The 18,960-nt window shown below is 41.6% G+C and overlaps 1 protein-coding gene across 3 annotated transcripts in view; it reads left to right on the top strand.

The window, feature by feature from the left end:
• Positions 1-6,726: 6,726 nt before the first annotated feature.
• The window catches only part of sptbn5 (spectrin, beta, non-erythrocytic 5), a 41,366-nt gene continuing 29,132 nt past the window's right edge, over positions 6,727-18,960 (top strand). Inside the window, exons 1-27 of one of the 3 annotated variants that reach the window (XM_057859601.1) lie at positions 6,727-6,820; positions 6,877-7,105; positions 8,874-8,960; positions 9,037-9,144; positions 9,220-9,304; positions 9,456-9,589; positions 9,646-9,866; positions 9,923-10,061; positions 10,911-11,045; positions 11,122-11,364; positions 11,420-11,623; positions 12,124-12,330; positions 12,410-12,560; positions 12,743-12,879; positions 12,943-13,152; positions 13,791-13,943; positions 14,018-14,148; positions 14,248-14,511; positions 14,991-15,066; positions 15,135-15,346; positions 15,419-15,665; positions 15,724-15,863; positions 15,941-16,040; positions 16,112-16,282; positions 16,710-16,874; positions 16,943-17,032; positions 17,091-17,227. In XM_057859601.1, the coding sequence (XP_057715584.1) occupies positions 6,971-7,105; positions 8,874-8,960; positions 9,037-9,144; positions 9,220-9,304; positions 9,456-9,589; positions 9,646-9,866; positions 9,923-10,061; positions 10,911-11,045; positions 11,122-11,364; positions 11,420-11,623; positions 12,124-12,330; positions 12,410-12,560; positions 12,743-12,879; positions 12,943-13,152; positions 13,791-13,943; positions 14,018-14,148; positions 14,248-14,511; positions 14,991-15,066; positions 15,135-15,346; positions 15,419-15,665; positions 15,724-15,863; positions 15,941-16,040; positions 16,112-16,282; positions 16,710-16,874; positions 16,943-17,032; positions 17,091-17,227 (4,082 nt within the window). In that variant the 5' untranslated portion in view covers positions 6,727-6,820; positions 6,877-6,970. Of the gene's footprint in view, positions 6,821-6,876; positions 7,106-7,291; positions 7,591-8,873; positions 8,961-9,036; positions 9,145-9,219; positions 9,305-9,455; positions 9,590-9,645; positions 9,867-9,922; positions 10,062-10,910; positions 11,046-11,121; positions 11,365-11,419; positions 11,624-12,123; positions 12,331-12,409; positions 12,561-12,742; positions 12,880-12,942; positions 13,153-13,790; positions 13,944-14,017; positions 14,149-14,247; positions 14,512-14,990; positions 15,067-15,134; positions 15,666-15,723; positions 15,864-15,940; positions 16,041-16,111; positions 16,283-16,709; positions 16,875-16,942; positions 17,033-17,090; positions 17,228-18,960 lie in introns of those variants that run through there. The other 2 variants (XM_057859602.1, XM_057859600.1) reach the window with 2 other exon arrangements.

Below are 18,960 nucleotides of genomic sequence, written 5' to 3'. Positions count from 1 at the left end.
ACAAAGTTAATTTAGGAGAATGTTTTTATGTGATTCATACACTTCAGTGAATGCAATTGATGGCAATTGCAATAATTACTGCCAGCCCTAGTCCAAATGGATTGGACAAGGTTCACAGTCAATGGCACTGAATGAGTTAAAATGTATATATAAAAAAACAGTTTTATTAGTGGATTGAGACGAGCAAAGATTTTCATTCCTTAGTGCGACCATCGTATTTTGTCTAAATGGATTGGACGTCTATGTGAACTTTAACTCAGGTGTGTGTGCTGCTATTGTCAGGTGATGCTAGAAATGCTGTAAATGGATGCAAAGGTCTCGCTCATAGTCAAGACAGTTACTTTGCAGTTTCTTGTAGATGCTCACATCTTTGGATCATTTGGCGAAGAAAAGGTAATCTTTTTGCATGTTCTGCTAGTTGTTGTTTTTGCAGTTTTACATGTCAACATTTCATGTATCCTATTTCAATTTCTACCTCAGTTGTGTCAAAGCCTTTGTCATAGCCCACATCGTAGTATTTCTTTTTAATATAAAGGTGGAAAAGTTGTTTTTATAAACAGAAAATGGTTACTATTCTTTTACTTTTTAAAATCATTTTAAAAATCGCAAACGGGGAGTAATTAGTCTGATTTCTGTTTACCTAATCTTCAATCTTGCATTGAAAAATTAGGTTTTAGCAAGAAACATGAAGTAAATGCACATGATTTTGAGTTTGCACCCAGTCATTCTAAATGAAGGCCCGTCATTTAAGAAAATTCACAATTTTTGTAGATTGTCTTAAATGTTAAAGATGAACATGTAGTGCTTGCATAGCTGACATTAGAGTCCCACAAGGAAGTGTACTTGTCACTTTATAGTCCTTTTTAGTGTGTGTAAGGTTTACAAGCTCGTGATTTCGAGGAAAGTGCTCCGTCAGTAACAATCAGGTGACAGCGGAAAAGTCACCTCAAAGCACCTGATGGTAACCATCCGATGATGATGACCAATAATCTTTAGGACGACCAATCAGTATGGAGGGCGAGGAGGATGGGGCTGGGCGTGTCCGAGAGCTTCAGGAGCAGAGGATGATTGTTCAAAAGAAAACTTTCACCAAGTGGATCAACAGTGTCTTCTCCAAGAACCAGGTCACATTAGCACAGTTACATTTACACATTTGGACTCGGAGGGTCGGCATGGGATGATCACTGCCAGCCCTCCCAATCTAATTGGATTGCTTGTTCAGAGCCGTCAACGGCACTGAAACATGATCATTTATTTAGCAATAAATGTTCTGTTTTATATGGATTTTAAATATGGATATTTAATTTGGGGGTCCACATGGTTGGAAGTTGTGACATCATACCGGGTTTCCACTGGCCTCTGTTGACATATCACGGAAACCACTTGATCGGCATTTTATTAATATTTTGACAACAAGCGGCGTAAGGTAGCAGTACTGACTCAGCAATTTTTCACTTTGATGTTTCACTTGCACATTTTGAATTTTAAAACAATGTGACACAGAGTGCAAAAATTAAACAAGTACAGAATAAAAAAGTTAAATGTAAACATTTCAGAATGTTTTTTTCCCAGACTTATTTCAATATTTGTATATGTTTAAGTATTTTTTTTCTGTTTAAACTATTTTATATTTATTGTAATTTTGATGTAATTGCACCTTCATTTATTTAAATATGTTGAAAAAAAAAAGAAAAGCTACAGCAATAATGAATTAAATGTAGCAAAAAATAAATAAATAAATAAAAAATGTAAATGTCAAATGAATGTTTCGAATTTAATAGATTCCCATTTTTGGTTGTTTATTTTGGTTTTTATATATGTGAATTTTGAATTAACCCACTGATGCCTAGATTTTAAAAAATAAGATTTAAAAATCTTTTACTTATGTTTCCGATCCATCAAAAATGTCAACACAAAGCCAACTCGGCTTTATGGTTTGTATTATTATTTTCTATCTATTTTTGTGTTTATTGTTTATTCTGTCGTGTTGTTGTTGTTAATTAAAAAAAAAAAAAATTTTTTTTTAAGTACATTTAGTGTAGCCACGCGTTCCAACAGGAAGTTGCGCAACAGTGGCGGGAAGTCTGGTTGAGGCATCTTCTTGTAGGATGACCTGTGTCCTTCCCGTCGGACACTTTGGGAAACATTTTATTTTGGAAGTAAATGTCAAAACATGTCAAACTAATTGTCAACATGTGGAAGTGTAGCTCAAAGCCTTGGCTAACGTTATCCTGTGCGTGTGCGCACAGGAGAAGGCCGATCTGACAGACGTGTACACAGAGCTGAAGAGTGGAGTGGTTCTGATTCGCCTGCTGGAGCTTATCTCCGGCAAGGCCCTGGCGCCGCCCAGCCGGCGCAGACTCAGGGTCCACTTCCTGGAGAACAATGGCGTTGCCATTAACTTCCTGAGAAGCAAGGTTTGTCACCAATCATACCTGACACACACATACACGCACACCCACATTACGTCGAGCAGTGTGTTTAATAAACGACGTTAACGTGTGGTCACTTTTGGTATTGCAACATCAGGTGGGGTGGGGTGATTCTCAACTATCATAGAATTTGTGTCCCAGGCAGAAATAGGAAAAACAAAAAAATTAACAAAAACAAAATAAATAAAACACTCATGCTGCACTTCCAAGGCATGAAGGCGAACCTACTAAAAAATATGATATATTACTATGTTTAGTCATAATGGTTTTATATTGAGTGTTTTCGCGGCATGTCCTTGGTCCCGTGGCCAGGTTTTTGACTCTGTCCCTCCTTAGACTAAAATTAAATTTGATTCAATAGTAGCTTTATAATTGGTACAGAACTTTTTTAGTTTATTGAAAGACATCGTGTTTTTGAAAGATATATTTGTATTATGTTTATTTTTCCATAAAACACACTATTTTACAGCAAAATGAGCAGGACAAATTACACAATATTTACCTTTGGTTTGTACAAAATCAGTGTCGATCATACGCAGTTTGGGTGGGGTTAGGAAAGGCAGTGCCCCCCCCCGGTGGCCAAAGAATGTCATTGCATGTAATTGGCTTTCCAATACAGTACTCGTATCTTAAAGCACCAGTGTATCAAATTTGTCACAGGCTTATTCTACAACTACAGTCCAATTTCATCATATTTTTAGAAAATCCAAAACGTTTTAAGAAACCTTTCATGTCCAAACATATCACAATGTGTAGAAGCATAAACTGTAGAATAACGCTGTGACAAATTTGATACAATAGTGCTTTAAGATACGAGTACTGTATTGTTGTTGAAACCTGCCTAAAAGGTTTGTTATTGCCTTTGGATGCCACTACATGGCTTCAAAACAAAAGTTTATACTGTATGTCATTCAATACAATCATCTGATTGATGCCGTGCTCCTCCCAGCCAGAGATGGGTAGAGTAGCCAAAAAGTGTACTCAAGTAAGAGTAGCGTTACTTCAAAATATTACTAAAGTAAAATTAGTCATCCAAAAATGTACACAAGTAGTAAAAAGTATTTGTTGAATAAAATACCAAAGTAATGAGTAACATTCAGAGTAACTGCTTATGATGTTTTTTTGTTTTATTAAACAATGGTATTTTTTCTCTGCACAGTAATCGATATGAACTATTATCATTCTACTGTACTATAACCTATTACGTTATCACTTGGGGTGCACGTATCCATTTTTTGAAACCGATACCGATATCGATAACTTCCTGCTCCTCAAAGCTGATATCGATAACCGATAGTAAATATATAATTCTTAAATGTACACTACCGTTCAAAAGTTTGGGGTTGCCAAACTTTTGAACCGGATTGTATATAATGAAAAATCCCATATGATACACTACGGTTCAAAAATTTGGGGATAAAGCAACGCCAAGCCTTTGAACGGTAGTGTATATTCACAGTTTTTTAACCCCTGGAAGTTAAAAAAACTAGTGGTGGATTCAACATAAATTTGCCTTTGACCTAACCAGATTCTTCAGGATGACATGAACATTATTATAATGAAGAAAACAAAGACAAGAAGTCTCAACTTCAAATAAAGTGCCAATATTTATTATTTTTTTTAAAAATAATTATAATTTGAGTCAATCACAATCAATTAGTCAATGTCATTGAAGGGGTGTTCCCTGAACAATAAGCACTGAACTAAAACATAAACCCAACAGGTGTTGTGCTTTGTCATCAGATTAAATATTTGGTGCTAGAGGAGAGGAGACAGTTGTGGTCCTGGTACATTAAACAACCTGGCAATTTTGGGACAGCAAGCCTATCAATAACCAAAAGGCCTCTCAATAACTTGTAAAAATAACACTTTAAAATGCAAACATTGGCTAATTGCCAGAGTAAGGTTCATCACTCAATGATAGAAAAATTAGGCCTCTAGAACAGTAACAAAACTTTGCATAAGCCAAGGCTAGGATTCAGTAAAGAAATACTTACAGGTAAATGTTGATAAATTTAACTGAAACAAAAAGTGCATTAATACTCTTCAGTGTCTTCACAGTATCCAAAAGTAAATAACTATGACACTTAAACAAGTTATACATTTAGTGAAAGCGCATTCCTCATTATCAAATATGGTAGAACAAAAAGCATTAATGGCTTGCCTTATAATAATCCATATAAACGGCAGTGAGTGAACCCATTTTCAATTAAGCATGAGGTTTTGTCTCTGTACAGTACGAAATCCTTATCCAGCCACTGCACCGTAAGACCAAGCATGCTGACAGGACAAACATTACACGTCCATATGTCCGTGGTGAAATTTATGTGCATGCATGGTTGCCGATCTAAGTATGGACAAGTGTGGCAATCTCATCATAATTTGCCGGTAAACATTCATCTGAAAAGTGGCGGCGGCTTGGAATGATGAACCTGGGATGAGCAGCTTCATTCGCAGCTCGCGCGTCCTCGTACTCCTTTAAAACACCATTGAAGCGATTGTGATCTTCTAAGTGGTTTATTAAGATGTGTTGTGGCTCGACAACTTTTCCTCTCCTCGTGGAACTTCGGCTTTGCATGTGTTACAAATTGCAAGTGAAGCGTTTTCCACTGACAAATCACACACTACCGATGCCATGCTAGTTTTTTTGTTAGCCAGCCGTTCTGCACAGTACTGCAGTCAGTTGATTGTTATGTCACAAAAAAGGAGCGCTTGATTTGTTGTAAAACTCCCTCTTCCCAAACCACACACAGTCACTGACACGTTGTACTGGCAAAATAGGAGTGGAAACAAACGCACACATCCCAATCCGCCAACACCGTGCCAAAATTATACGTATATTATCGGTCCTATTGATAATGTTATTGGATTTATTGGGAATTCCTATTATCGGACCGATAATTATTGGACCAATAATTATCGTGTATCTGTAATTATCACCTTAAGACAAAGAAAAGTCCGGCGAAACAAAAAAAAAAAATCAACAGGACTGACGCATCATTCGTCCAAAGAGCATGAGTGCCCTCTAAGAGAGAAAATTAGTTCCTAGTTAGAATAATGAATAGTTCCTTCGTAGTTCCTTTTATGAAATTAAAAGGATCATATCTCCGGTTTTCAATGGTCAATCGGTGCCAAATAAAAACTGGGCAACACTCTATGTCATATACTTAATTTTTTAAGGTGCTTTAAAGATGCCACGTGATTGAACAAGCCAGCTTGATCATGGAACGGCAAGCTTGAGTCGGACTGGTATAACAGATTAATGTGATTATTGTTGCAACGTCTCATTGGTGAAACAGGTGAAACATCTTGGCGTCCTTGGCAATAAAAAAAAAAAAATGGGGGAAAAAAAGTAAAATCTAATATGCAGAATAAAGAGGATAAAGTAAGAGTCGTGTTTCTTCTTCACAAATCTACTTATGTAAAAGTAAAAAATATGGATTAGTAAAGCAGCAAATACATTTTTCGCATAAAGTTACTCAGGTAAATGTAATGACTTATTACCCAGCTATGCTCCCAGTCCTAATAAATTGGACGTCTATCGCAGTCAATGGCACTGAAACAATCATTACTAAACTTGTTTTTCATACGTGAGGTTCGAGTGGACTCCATCGGTCCTGAAAACGTGGTGGATGGTGACCGCACGCTGATCCTGGGTCTGCTGTGGATCATCATCCTCAGGTTCCAGATTGGAAACATCAACCTGCTGGAACAGGTATGCTAGGTCTTTGCCTTCTTTTTTGTCCTTTTCTCTGTAGTCCTCCTTTATGTTGTTCCTTTCTTTTTCTTACATTCTTTTCCTCATTTTCAAAACCCTTCCTCCTTCAACTTTCTTTCCTGCTCTTATGCCTAACTTCCTTTAACTCTCCTCCTCTGTTCCTTTGGCAGTTTTGTCTTCCTTTCCTCACTTCCTGCTGTCTCATTTTCTTTCTCCCTTCTTTTTTCTCCTTTTTCATGTTTTTTTCTTTCCTTTTTCTCTTGCTCCCTTTATAATTCCCTTCTTTCGTTTCCTTGTTTCCTCCTCTCCTTTAATTCTTTCTTCTGTCCTACCTTTCTTTCCATCCTTTTGCATTCCTTCTTTTTTGCATTATTTCCTTTTTACGTTTCCCTCCTTCGATGAGTTTCCTTTTATCTTTTTCCTTCCCCTATTCCTTTTCTTCTTGTGTTCTTTTTTCATCCCTTGTCTTCTGTCCTTTTTTCCTTTTTTGTTCAACTGTTTGTGTTTGTCATCAGGGCTCGGGCTCGAGCAACGTCCACGTATCGGCAAAAGAAGCTTTGTTGATTTGGTGCCAGAGGAAAACATCGGGTTACGCTGGAGTCAACGTCCAGGATTTCTCTTCCAGCTGGAGAGACGGACTGGCCTTCAACGCACTGATACATGCGCACAGGTAACACACACGCAAATCGACACACAAACTCACGCTCACGGCTGGCCCCTCCCCAGACCCGACCTGCTGGACTTCGCCAGTCTCCGTGGTGACGACCCCCGCTTTAACCTCCGGCAAGCGTTCGGCGTGGCAGAGCGCTCGCTGGGCATCATGCAGCTGCTGGAGGCGGATGACATCATGGTGGCACGACCCGACGAAAAGTCCATCATGACATACGTGTCGCTCTTCTACCACCACTTTTCAAGGATCAAACACGAGCAGACCGGACAGAAGAGGATCGCCAAGGTGACAGCTCCTGTCCACCAAGGGGCAATGCAACACAAACACTTGCGAATCTGCTTGCAGCACTGCCGTAAACCACTAGTAGTCGTCACATACACGCAGTGCAGTGACATCACCTAATCCAGACGTCAATCTGGATTATATCGGGATTAGAGTCGGGAAGCTACCTGCAGTCAGAGGTGCAGCACATATGAGTCATCTCGGACTACGAAGCAAGTTGGAAAGTTATTTTTACTTGATGGCAACTTTATATGGCCTTTCAGTGGAGATTGTGTATTTGTGGGTGTGCACAGGGCAATCAGCCAATCAGGACGTAGGCAGCAGCGGTTTGTCAAGTTGCAAAAATATCTAACCCTTGAACGTCGGGTGATGTTAGCAGGTTTGAGGTAAAGTCAGGGGGAGGCAATATGTCAGTGGGGGGCCGCCTCAGTGGATTATGGGTAAAAAGGAGGTACAGGAGCCAGAAGTCCACTTGGAGCCTCCACAAGGTTTGTTTAACCACATTTCTCACGCAAATTCCAGGAAGGTCAGAGAAACAAAAAGAACAAAATTAGAACAATTAGAAAACACAATGTTAGAACTTCAAATTCAAGATCAAGTTTGAACATAAAATGAGAAAACATCGAGACAAAATTACAAAAGTAGAGAACATCATCACTAGACTTCATGTTATAACATCCATAGGCGAGTTAGGTAAAGAACATCAAGTGAGAAAATCCGATTTTAGAGAACGGCATTTTGGGCCCTCAACTAAGACAAGATCAAACGGTAGAACACAGCATTAGAACATGAAATTAGATCACTTAAAAGAACTTCATATTAGAACAGGGGTGTCAAAGTCATCTTTGCCAAAGGCCACATTGGAGTTTGGGTTTCCTTTGAAAGGACATTAAGTATGGCAACTAGGGATGCCATCGATAATCAACAATCGATCATCAAATGAATGGACAGCTATTTTAATAGTTGTGGATCATTTAGAGACTTTTTTGTTCTTAGTTAGACATTGTCCAAATCCTCTTTTTTTGAAGCTCTTACCTTATTCACTGGGACCTCCCAAGTAGAAATGGAAGTCAATGAGCTAAAATGTTGCTTACACCTTGCCTGCCTGCGCAGTCATACCGTAGTCTTTTCTATCCTCCCTATTCGATGTCAATCGAAGTCAATGGCAGTGAATGAGTTTAGTTGAAAAAGTCTCTTATTTAAAATTTTTACTTTTTGTATTTGTTTCCATTATTTTAATTTTAAAAAATAAAAGGGGAAATGTTTTTTTGTTTTTTTAATTTAGTTTAATTTGTATTTTTATTAAATGTTTTATTTTTCAGTTTTCATTCATGTTTCTGTTTACATATTTAAATAATAATACTTTTTTAGGAAAACGGTAAATACAGTATCATTTGTTCCAATTTTTCTATTAAAAAAACAACAACAAGGAAAAAAACAATCAAAACAGAATAGAGTAATTACTGTATTCTCTAGATTTAAACCATAAAATGAAAAATACACTTAAATGTTACTTTATTTTAATTTAAAAAAAGAAAAAAAGTCAATATCTGATTTCTATAGTGCTCTATGAACAGATTGTAAAAGTTATTTGAATTTATTTTTGCAAAAAACTATCGATACACATGATTCCCTTTCACAGGCCACACAAAATGATGTGGCAAGCCGGATCTTACACCCGAGCCTCGAGTTTCAAACCTGTGTGTCATTACATGAAGTTACAGGGTATACAAATTAGAGAACATCACTCAAAAGTGACATGTCCCCTCAGATCGTGGGCATGCTGATGGATCTGGATGCTATGAAAATCCGCTATGATAAATTGGTGTCCGAGCTACTGCGCTGGATCCAAGTGACTGTAAGAAAAAGAACGTAAAGATGATGAACTGAGATTTGATTGACTGTTTTTTTAAGAAGTGCTGGATGTGTTGTAGGTACTGCGCCTCAATGACAGAACTTTTCCCAACTCTGTGAAGGAGCTTCAGATCCTGATGGGAGATTTCAAGACCTACAGGACGGAGGAGAAACCACCCAAATATCAGGTGAAAACCCATCTGCTTCAGCTGTTTGAAATAACAATAACTTCCTCTTTGGTTTCCATTTTCCTTCTTCTTCAGGAACGTGGAGCCATCGAAGCTCTTTTGTTCAGTCTGAAGACTCAACTGGCTGCTAACAACCAGAGAGCCTATGCGCCATCGGAAGGTACGCAAACTTAACATGAACAAATAAATCTTTTCAGCTCCAATGGTTTGGCAGACTTTTTAGCCTTTGGAGAAAACCAAAAAATACAATTTGAGTTTGGTATCCCTGGTCTTGGAAGTCCAAGATGTCGCAGTGTTTGTTCTTTGTGAAGGCAAAACCCTCAGAGACATCGAAAAAGGATGGCTACTTTTAGAGAAAGCAGAACATGAGCGCGAAGGAGCCCTACAGGGAGCGCTCCTGCGCTTGGAAAGCCTGGAGCAGCTGGCCCAGAGGTTTGGCAGAAAGGTAAGCAAGAACCTGATGAGATGTCGACCAGATATTTATGAGATGAGAATGACCAGGCAACCCTGAGAGAAACCTACTTGGAGGACACCAGGCACCTGATCCGCCAGCAGAATTTTGACAGCCTGAGCACCTTGGAGGAGGCGCAGGTGGCTATCAGGCGTCTGGAGGCGCTTGCCACCGATGCACAGGCCAGGGAGCCTCGTTTCCACGCCCTGCAAGACATGGCCGACGCCATCCAGAGAGGAAACTACCACGGCAAGGAACTTGTCAACAGGAGGTAGGTCGGACAATGAGCCAAAATGGATTTGTGAAACCAAAACCAACCTTTTCTAGGGCGGAGAAGATTAGAAGTGGATGGAAGGATATTCTGAAGCAGCTGCAAGAGCAGAAGGAGATGCTGGGAAGTGTCGTCTCAACTTTCAGTGTCCTCAGAGATATTGACGTCTTCTCCCAGGAACTCAAAGAGCTTCACGTGTGTGCAACATTTCAATTTTCTGTCAATAATTGCGCACATCAGGAGTCAAGCCTCAACATAGTTTTGAAAAATGTGTGGTACCACCATTTAGAACACAGCTAATGGTTTAAATTGTAAACATAATACAAACGGTTAACAGAGACATACATTTCCCATCATTTGTTAACTCGAAAAACATCCAATGAACATTCAGGAATCAGCAAATGTTTTTTTCGCTGCCAACACTCCCAGTTCGAAAGGATTTGAAATCTACTAATAACAAACAAATGAGTTCCACTAGACGCTGTAATTATGTTGTCTACCAAATGAGCTGGAACTCTTTGAGGTTCTTCGCGCAGATGAATAGTCGCACCTGTCTATCTCCGTCATTCCATCACCTAAAATAGATTTCATGTTCATCACTGTTAATGGCAGTGAATGAGTTAGGTATTGTCACCAGTTGGTGGCTTCTTAGGACACTACAAAGCACAGGTTTCAAACTTGTGGCCTGAGGTCTTGACCCGACCAGCAACATCATTTTGTGCGACCCGCCAAAATAGATCATGTGAGTGTACTTCATCATATAAATATATTTTCAAAAATAAGAGATTATTTATGAAGAGGCTCAAAAACACGGGTTTAGACCATTATCAACAATGTATCCAAACGATTCATCGACTACCAAAAGAATTGTCGATTCATTTGATAATCGATTTGTTGTCAATTAATCATATCATTCCAAGTTGGCAGGCATAATGGTCCTCCAAGGGAATCCCGAATTAATGTGGGGCCCTAGACAAAGATGAGTTTGACAACCTTCCAACAGAGAATCTATGTACTCCAAGTGTGATAAATATTGACTGGCAGGTCCAGGCTTCCTCTTCTGAGTTCGGCAAACAATTGACAGAGACGGATTCTCTTCTCAAGAAGCACCGCCTCCTGGAAGCACAAATCTCAACCCACGGCGAGACCATCAGCACCATCGGCAGCACGGCCCTCAAAGTTTGTTGCTCGCAGCTTCAATCCCACGGTGGAACCAGTGCGGAAAACTCCAACATGCTTGTGTTGCCTCTTTCAGGGAAACTCAAGGGACATTCACAAAATCGAAAGCAGAGTGAGAGCTCTGCATAGCCAGTATATGGCTTTAGTGTCACACAGCACCAACAGAACGCGTCGTCTGGAGGCCATGTTGGCACTCTTTGAGTTCTTCCACAACTGTGAAGAGTTGGAGGTGGGGCTCGATGAGTGCCGGACACAGCTTCAGGCTGCTTCGCTCGGACGGGACGTTGATCACGTGATGCTGACGCTGCACAGACACAAGGTGACACCTGCACGCATGCTCATTACAATTTCTTGATGCGTGTGAATGTATCTAGGCATTGGAGGTGGAACTTCATGCTCAGGGGCCCGTGTATCATCGCGTCTTGCGTGAAGGGGAGAATGTCAGCACTGAGCAGAGTGCAGAGGACCAGCGATACATTGGCAAACGCATAAAATATTTGGCCAAACTCTGGATGCAAGTCAATGCAGATGCCAGTGCTCAAAGACAGAGACTGGACGCCGCCTTAGCCATCAAACAGGTATGCGGCGAACACACGACAGCGACACACATAGCAAATAAATTAAATAAAAAACATGAAACAAAAACAAAACCATGACAACGAAAAAAACAGTGGTAGTTACTTTGGCGCGATCTTGGTGCCAAGGAACAATTAGGAAGTGAGTTTATGAGCTTCATTTAGACAAAAGTAATGCTTTGTTGCCATCCGGTGACATCTTGGTGGATATAATACATGATGAAGTGAGTTGATGATATTCATATAGACATTAATAAGTACTACTTGTGCTGTCTTTAGTTCTTAGAAACTAGGTTGAAGTGAAGTTGAGGTGTTTCATTTTGACCAAAATAGTGCCTTTCCAAGCTTCCTGGTGGCAACTATTGTAATTTATTAACCTTTTTTAAGGGGATCAGTTAGTTGTGGATTTTTGCTACTCATTGTAATTACCACAATTTTCGCTTTGTGACTGGGCAGGAGAAGCTCCCTCCCACATGTTGATTAGTTGTCCTTGTGTGCTCTAGTACTTTGCGGATGTGGAGGAGGCAAACTCCTGGCTGACCGTCAAAAAAGCGCTGCTGACCAGTGAGGACTACGGGAAGGATGAATCCAGCTCAACAGCTTTGCTCCAGCGCCACTTGCACCTTGAAAAACAGATGAAAGCCTATGGTGCTGAGATGAAGAGGCTGGCAGAGCAGGCCAGAAGTGCCGCAGGATTCACGGCACTCACTGTTTGTTGTGCTCATCCCGTAAAGCACTGCTCAACATTCTGGAAGATGCCATCAAGTCATTGGATGCTTGTCTGTGTAGGTGGAACCCCAGTCGAGTCAGGTGGTCGAATCCAGTGACTCTTCAGACGAGGGGGGACCACAGGGGACATCGTCGCCCCCCAGAGCTACAAGTGGGACTGGTTCTGTACCCCAGGAAGTCAAGGCCAAGGTTCGGTTCAAATACATCCGAGGTACTTGATCACTTTACAACATCAACAAGTTTAACCAAATAAGCCTTGTAGCATTGTAGAAAATAGCTGTGGTTAAGTGTTCCTCATTGTGGCCCAGTGAGCATTTTCGTAATTTAGAGTCATAGAATATTTTAGCAAAAAAGTTCCCATTCCTGTATTAAAATAGTCTCTGACACTTCCAGGTGACTTTCCATTGGATCGGAATGAGACTGTCACGATCATTAGGACTGACACTAATCATGACAAAGTTATGATCAGAGATGTCCGAGGAAACCAGCAACTGATCCCCAACACGTACCTGACATTTGCGCCAGCTCCGGTGAGATGAATCCAAGATTGCGTTTACCAGAACATCTGTAATTAACATCCTCCTTTCCTTTAGGCTCCTTCCAACTCACCAGCTTCAACCAATGGTATAGTAAACATCCAGGGGAGGAGGTTTATCCGTCTGAGTCGCCGTCGTTCGACCTATCACAGCACCAGTGAGATTCAAACTCCATGGGCCCCAGACCCTCAGTATCAGAGAGCCACGGTAGAGATGACTCAGGCCCAACTGGATGAGGACTATATGTCCATGTGCAATCTCTTGGAGGTAAGTACAGTATTACGGGAATGCAGACTGAATTCTGTTGAGATAGCCTAGAAAATGAATAGAGGAGGACAAAAGTGGAACTCGGCACATCTACTCTGTCTGTCCGTCCATCCATCACACTCTCAAATAGAGAACTATATGTTTTGAGGAAGACAATAAAACTATTAGAGCAGAATTGGAGGGAATAGTAGACTGAGGTAGAGTGGAGAAAGCCTACAAAATAACTGCAGGGGGGACAGTTGCAATAGCGGGATTCAGCAGCATTAGAGGACTATGCAAGGACTACATGATGTCTAGAAATGGATTAGTCTAGGACACAGGTGTCAAACTGATTCCAGAAAGGGCCTAGTGGTTGCTGGATTTTGTTCCAACCGATAACGCGCCGAGTTTAACCCATGAACTTCCTGCTGAAACAAGCAGCACCTGACAAAGTTTAACTGATTACACATGTAAAAGATCTAATTGGTGAAAAGGTGTCCTCTTCATTGGTTGGAAAGCAAACCTGCACCCACTAGGCCCTTTCTGGAATCGGTTTGACACCTGTGGTCTAGGACTACAGAAGGCTCAGAACAGGAGGAATCTTGGGAAATGTAGCTCGGGATTTGTTTTTTGTTTTGTTCTGATGTTGGTACTTACAGTCTAAGGTTAAGATTCTGGAGGAGATGGTGCTCCTGCATCGTTTCTATGGCCGTTGCCAGGAGTTTGAGTGGTGGATAGATGACAAGGAGAGCAACCTGGATAATTTCAACACACACCTCAAAGACCTCCATATACTCCAAGCCAAATATGAGGTTCGATTTTAGGATTTAGCTATATAATCCCATCTGCATAATCAACACAAAAACGATAACAATTAACATTCCAGAACTTTGTGACTGAAATGATGAGTGGGCATGGCCAGTTGGATGACATTACCAAGACTGCACAGGAGCTGGTGAGGAACAGACATGGTAAACACAAAGACATCCAGAGATGCCTTAGCAGCCTTAACACCAGGTACAAATGACTAGAAGACGATTAGAGAAAGACCTGGGAGACTGTAGTAGCCTTGCTCAGTGTACAGCTGGCTTAATTGTACGTACTTCCTGACCACAGATGGGAAAGTCTCCAGCGGCGCAAGGATGAAAAGGCTCGCGAGGTGCTGAGCATGGCTGACATGCGCTTCCTCCTGCAGCAAGTCCAGGATGTAAGGACACAGTTGGCCCATCTCGAGCAGCTGGAACCCGTAAACATGAACATGGCAGGCAGTGGAGGTAGTTTATTTGCACTGCGGGCTGGTGAGAATCAGCAAGCAAGCACCCAGCGAAATATCAACACCCTGGAAGGCAGGATCGCTTACTTGAAGGACCTCGCCAATGGGTAAGTTAACTTTGGCGTCGTGGTCTGCAGAAGAAAACTACTGAAGGTCCAGACTAGAGGTAGACAAAGACTAGAGGAAGATGAGAGTAGGTCCACTAAAGGACAAGAGAAAGATTAGAGGAGGAAAAGAGAAGGGCACTAGAAAATTATTAAAAATGAATAGAGTATGTAAGTAAAGTAGGTGATCGAGGGACTTCAGAAGGATTACAGAAGAACTGGAGAAGGTCTAGAGTAAGACAAAACAAGAACTACAAAATGTTTATAGAAGAGTCACAGGACCACAAGTCCTAGCAGGGGAATAGTTAAGGCTAGTAAAGGAAGAGAAGGAATAAAGAAGAGGAGTACTTGAAAAATTCTGAAGAAGTAGTAGAGACCAATACTGTAGGGAAGGTTCTAGAAAACAGCTAGCTCTAGAAAGACTATATTTTGACTAGAGCTACACTTGAGGAGGACTACATGGGTCACTTCCTGTGAGGCAGGAAGCAGGAATGCAGTCCAGCAGAGAGTGCGGCTATCATAGAGGAGGTGCGAGGTCTAGAGATGCTCCTGAAGCAGGTCAGTGACATCATCAACATGCATTGCTTATCGTCCTGTCACCTGACCCACATCTCAATGGTCCTCAGGTGAAGGTTCGAGCCATAGAGTACCAGCGGGACCTAGAGGAGGCCCGACTGCTTCAGCACTTCCAGCAACAGACCAAGGAAATGCAGCATTGGTTGGTGGCCTACCAGGAGGCCCTGCTGCGGAATGGGGCGGTGACCGATGTGGCCTCAGCTGTAGCCAGGCTGGAGGAGCATGAAGAGCTTTGGATAGAAATTGAGGAGCACAGGAGGAGGTATGGCAACAAGGACATGCCTCACACTCGCTTCACACTCCCCATTTTTGACAACACCTCCTGTTGTATCAGAATGAAAGAGACAGAGACGTTGGGCGAGTCTCTTCTTGGTTCCTCTGACAGAAAGCTTGACACAGTCGACATCCAGTATATGCTTGCGGACCTGAGAGCTGATTGGTCCAAACTGGAGCATCTGTGGACCAATAGGAAGAAGCACTTGGAGCAGCAGGTGGCGCTACAGAGACTCAACCAGGAGGGCGACCGCATTGAGGCTGCAATGACCGGACACAGGGCGAGGCTTGGGCTAAAAGATGTCGGGGTGAGAATGCCAGTAATGGGACTGTCACTAACAATTAGTCACTAACGATTAATGACAGGACTCGTTAGACGCTGTACAAAGTCTGCTGGGTCGTCATGAGGATCTGGAAGTTGTGCTGAAGGCTTTGGAGCAACGTGTGGATCTTTTCACCAAACGCAGCCAACAACTCATTAGCCAGCAACACTACGCCGCCATACAGTAATAAATGGATAAATCAATTGCTGACAGAAAAATCGTGCATAGTGATTGAATGTTATATATTGTGTGTGTTTCAGTATCCAGCAGAGGATAGGAAGCCTACAGAAAGCCAAAAGAAAGTTGAAGGAAAGTAGTGATGAGAGGCAGAGTCATCTGCAAGCCTCCAAGAAATATCAGGTCACCATCTGCCATCCACATCCCACCACCTTGTTGAACCGCAAAGTGACAAGTGTTCAATCCCTGCGTAGGAGTTCCGGCAGGACGCCGATGAGCTTTTGTTGTGGATGGACGAGAAGTCTAAGATGGCAGAGGATGAGTCGTACCGCGAACCCACCAACATCCTGTCTAAGCTCAAGAGGCATGAGGCGGCTGAGAGGGAGATGCAGGCCCACCAGGCATGGATGGAGAGACTGGTTCAGGTGGTATACACTGTATGTAAAAAAGAGAAGAACCCCACTCAAGCAGCCAAATTCGATTTGACTCTGACCTTTGAGCACATTACCCCAAAATTTAATCAGCTCTTCCGTCTTAGATCACAAACATTATCTGCAAATTGATAATAATAAACAAAAAAGAAACTTTATTCTTGAAGCTTTGCATTCACTCTTTATTATCTTGAACACAAACAAACATACAAAGTCATACAGAACCCAATTCATAACCTCCACCTTCCGTATGTTACACCAACAGGCAGAAGTGTTTAAAATACGCACCCTTGCCCATTGTCCTGTTCCCAGTGTTAGAATTGAATGTTTGTATTTTTGCATGTGTTTGTGATTTCCCTTGTGTTTTTGTTTCCATGTGTGTGTGTGGCGTATGTTCCTGTATGTGTCTTTGTGTGCATAGGTGGGGTCTGATATGCTGGAGGTGGAGCATTTAGTTAGCAGCGACATTACTAGGATATCATCAGAGCTCACCAGCCGGTGGCGCCATATTCAGGTCAAAATGGCTGAACGCGGCGATAAGCTGAGACAGGCGGGGAAACAGGAACAACTCATGGAGATACTCAGGGTAAGGATAATAACACACGCACAAAGCTAAATGTGTTTACTTAATTTTTCCCTTCCCCATTGCTCTAGGATGCCAAAGTCAAGATGGAATCCATTCAGTGGACTCTCAGCAACGCCCCTCTTGGCCACGATCGGCGGTCCAGCCAGCAGATGCTCAAGGTGTGGACAAGACACAGAATATGACTGGCCACACCATAACTGCTATTTTGTGTTTTAGGAACATCATGAGCTGGAGAAGGATGCAAAAGAACTGGCAGAAAAGATTAGCGCCATCGTAGGCAGGGCAAAGAATCTGGCGTCCAATCACTCTGACTCACAGGGAATCCTGAAGGAGACCGACACCTACTTAACCTTGTAAGCGACCTTTGATGATGAAGCTGTTTACCCTTGATAGGACACTTATTTAACTAAATGGCACTGAGCATTCATTGTCAATACTCCAAGTTTAAATCAATTGAACATCTGTCGTAAATGGCAGGCAATGAGTTAAATACGATAAAATTAAATATAAATAAATAAACTTTCAAGGAGTCTTACAGGGGTCATAACCAGAGTACATTTCTGATTTTAGTTTTGTTTATAATTTTTTTTAATTGATTCATACATTTATTAATTCGTCATGGAATATAAAACTAAGAAATACAGTAATGATAACACTGGTCAACAAAAAATTTTGTCGTAAACACTTTTCCTAATGTAATGTTTATATTACATAATGAAAAGTGTTATGACATGTTTTCAACAACTGCAAACACAGGAGACCAACAAGAAGGACATTGTGACATTTGCCGCAGGAGACACACAGCCAGCAACAGGCAGCTAACCTTACCGTTTACATTTACTGATGCTGGGCTGCTACTGAGATGTGTAAACACCCCAGTAATGGCGTCCACCACTGGAGGGCGATGTCCACATATCTCAACTTGTACCCGTCAATAGACCCTACCCACCGACGTCACAAAACCACGTGCTCGCTGTATGGTTCTGCCCACTTGTCCGTCATTTTGTCTCTGTATTAGCATTGGTTTCAATTGATCGAGGAATTTAAAATGCATTTCATGGAAGACCCGGTGCTTTCTGATGCCGTAAACTCACTGGATGTGTTGCATAAAAGGCGTTATGTGGAAAAGCTTCGTTCTATACAGTCGCCAGATCCATAGTTGATGCCCAAATCGATGTTTTTCGACCCACTGTCTTCGCCCTGTCTGCCTGACATCTGCTATGCTGATATTTACAATTATCTTGTCCACACAAAATCAGCCTATTCTAACGAAAATTTGAAAAACTTCAAGAGCTTGGAGGCTTATAAATACTTCGTTGCTGGTTGGGTGAAACAGGTCCTCGTCCACGAAAATTCGGCAGGAATCTATCTTGTGCTTGGAAAGGTGAGTTACGAAATTTTCAATTCAAAATCTTTTGTTATTGCTAACATCCACTGTCAAGTCTAATGTATTTCATGTCGTTTGTCAATGGAGTTAAGGCTTTTAATGTTTATATGGTTTAGCGATAGCACTCTCACTACATACATACGTGTATGTTGTCGGCGATTAGCCTAGCAATGATCTTAATTGTGGTTATTTGTCAGCCCAAAACCCTCTTAGTATATCTTAAATGCATCTTACCGGATATAAAATGACTACTACATAGTCTGTGGTGATTTTTTGGTGCCCAGTTTTCACGTCGAATTGCAGCCGTCCATTTCGCTCTCCTCTTTGGATCCCTCGGAATACGGTAAAACTTCAAGTCTCTCCTTCCATCTTCTCTGTTAGTGCAACCAACAGCCACACACGCCTTCACCATTTTGATTATTAATGTTAAGGAGCAGAAAAACACGCCGTAAATAGGAGGAATGTACGTAGCCGTAACAGGTTAACACTATGTTTTGACGGACAATTGGGCGGTACCATTCAGGAGAGCGGAGTTGTGACGTCACGTGGGTAGGGTCTATAGAGTAGGCCGGCAGATCGATGTGTCGAGGCACAGGCAAGAATGTTGTTGTTAATAAATTATTTATTATTTCTATGCGGCCGGGTAGCATATGCGTCACGAACCGGTACCAGTCCCCGATCCAGTGGTTGGGGACCACT

Source organism: Corythoichthys intestinalis, chromosome 15 (genome assembly GCF_030265065.1).
Source record: "Corythoichthys intestinalis isolate RoL2023-P3 chromosome 15, ASM3026506v1, whole genome shotgun sequence".
In the NCBI taxonomy this organism is placed as follows: domain Eukaryota; kingdom Metazoa; phylum Chordata; class Actinopteri; order Syngnathiformes; family Syngnathidae; genus Corythoichthys; species Corythoichthys intestinalis.
This window is presented reverse-complemented; position numbering and strand designations above follow the sequence as displayed.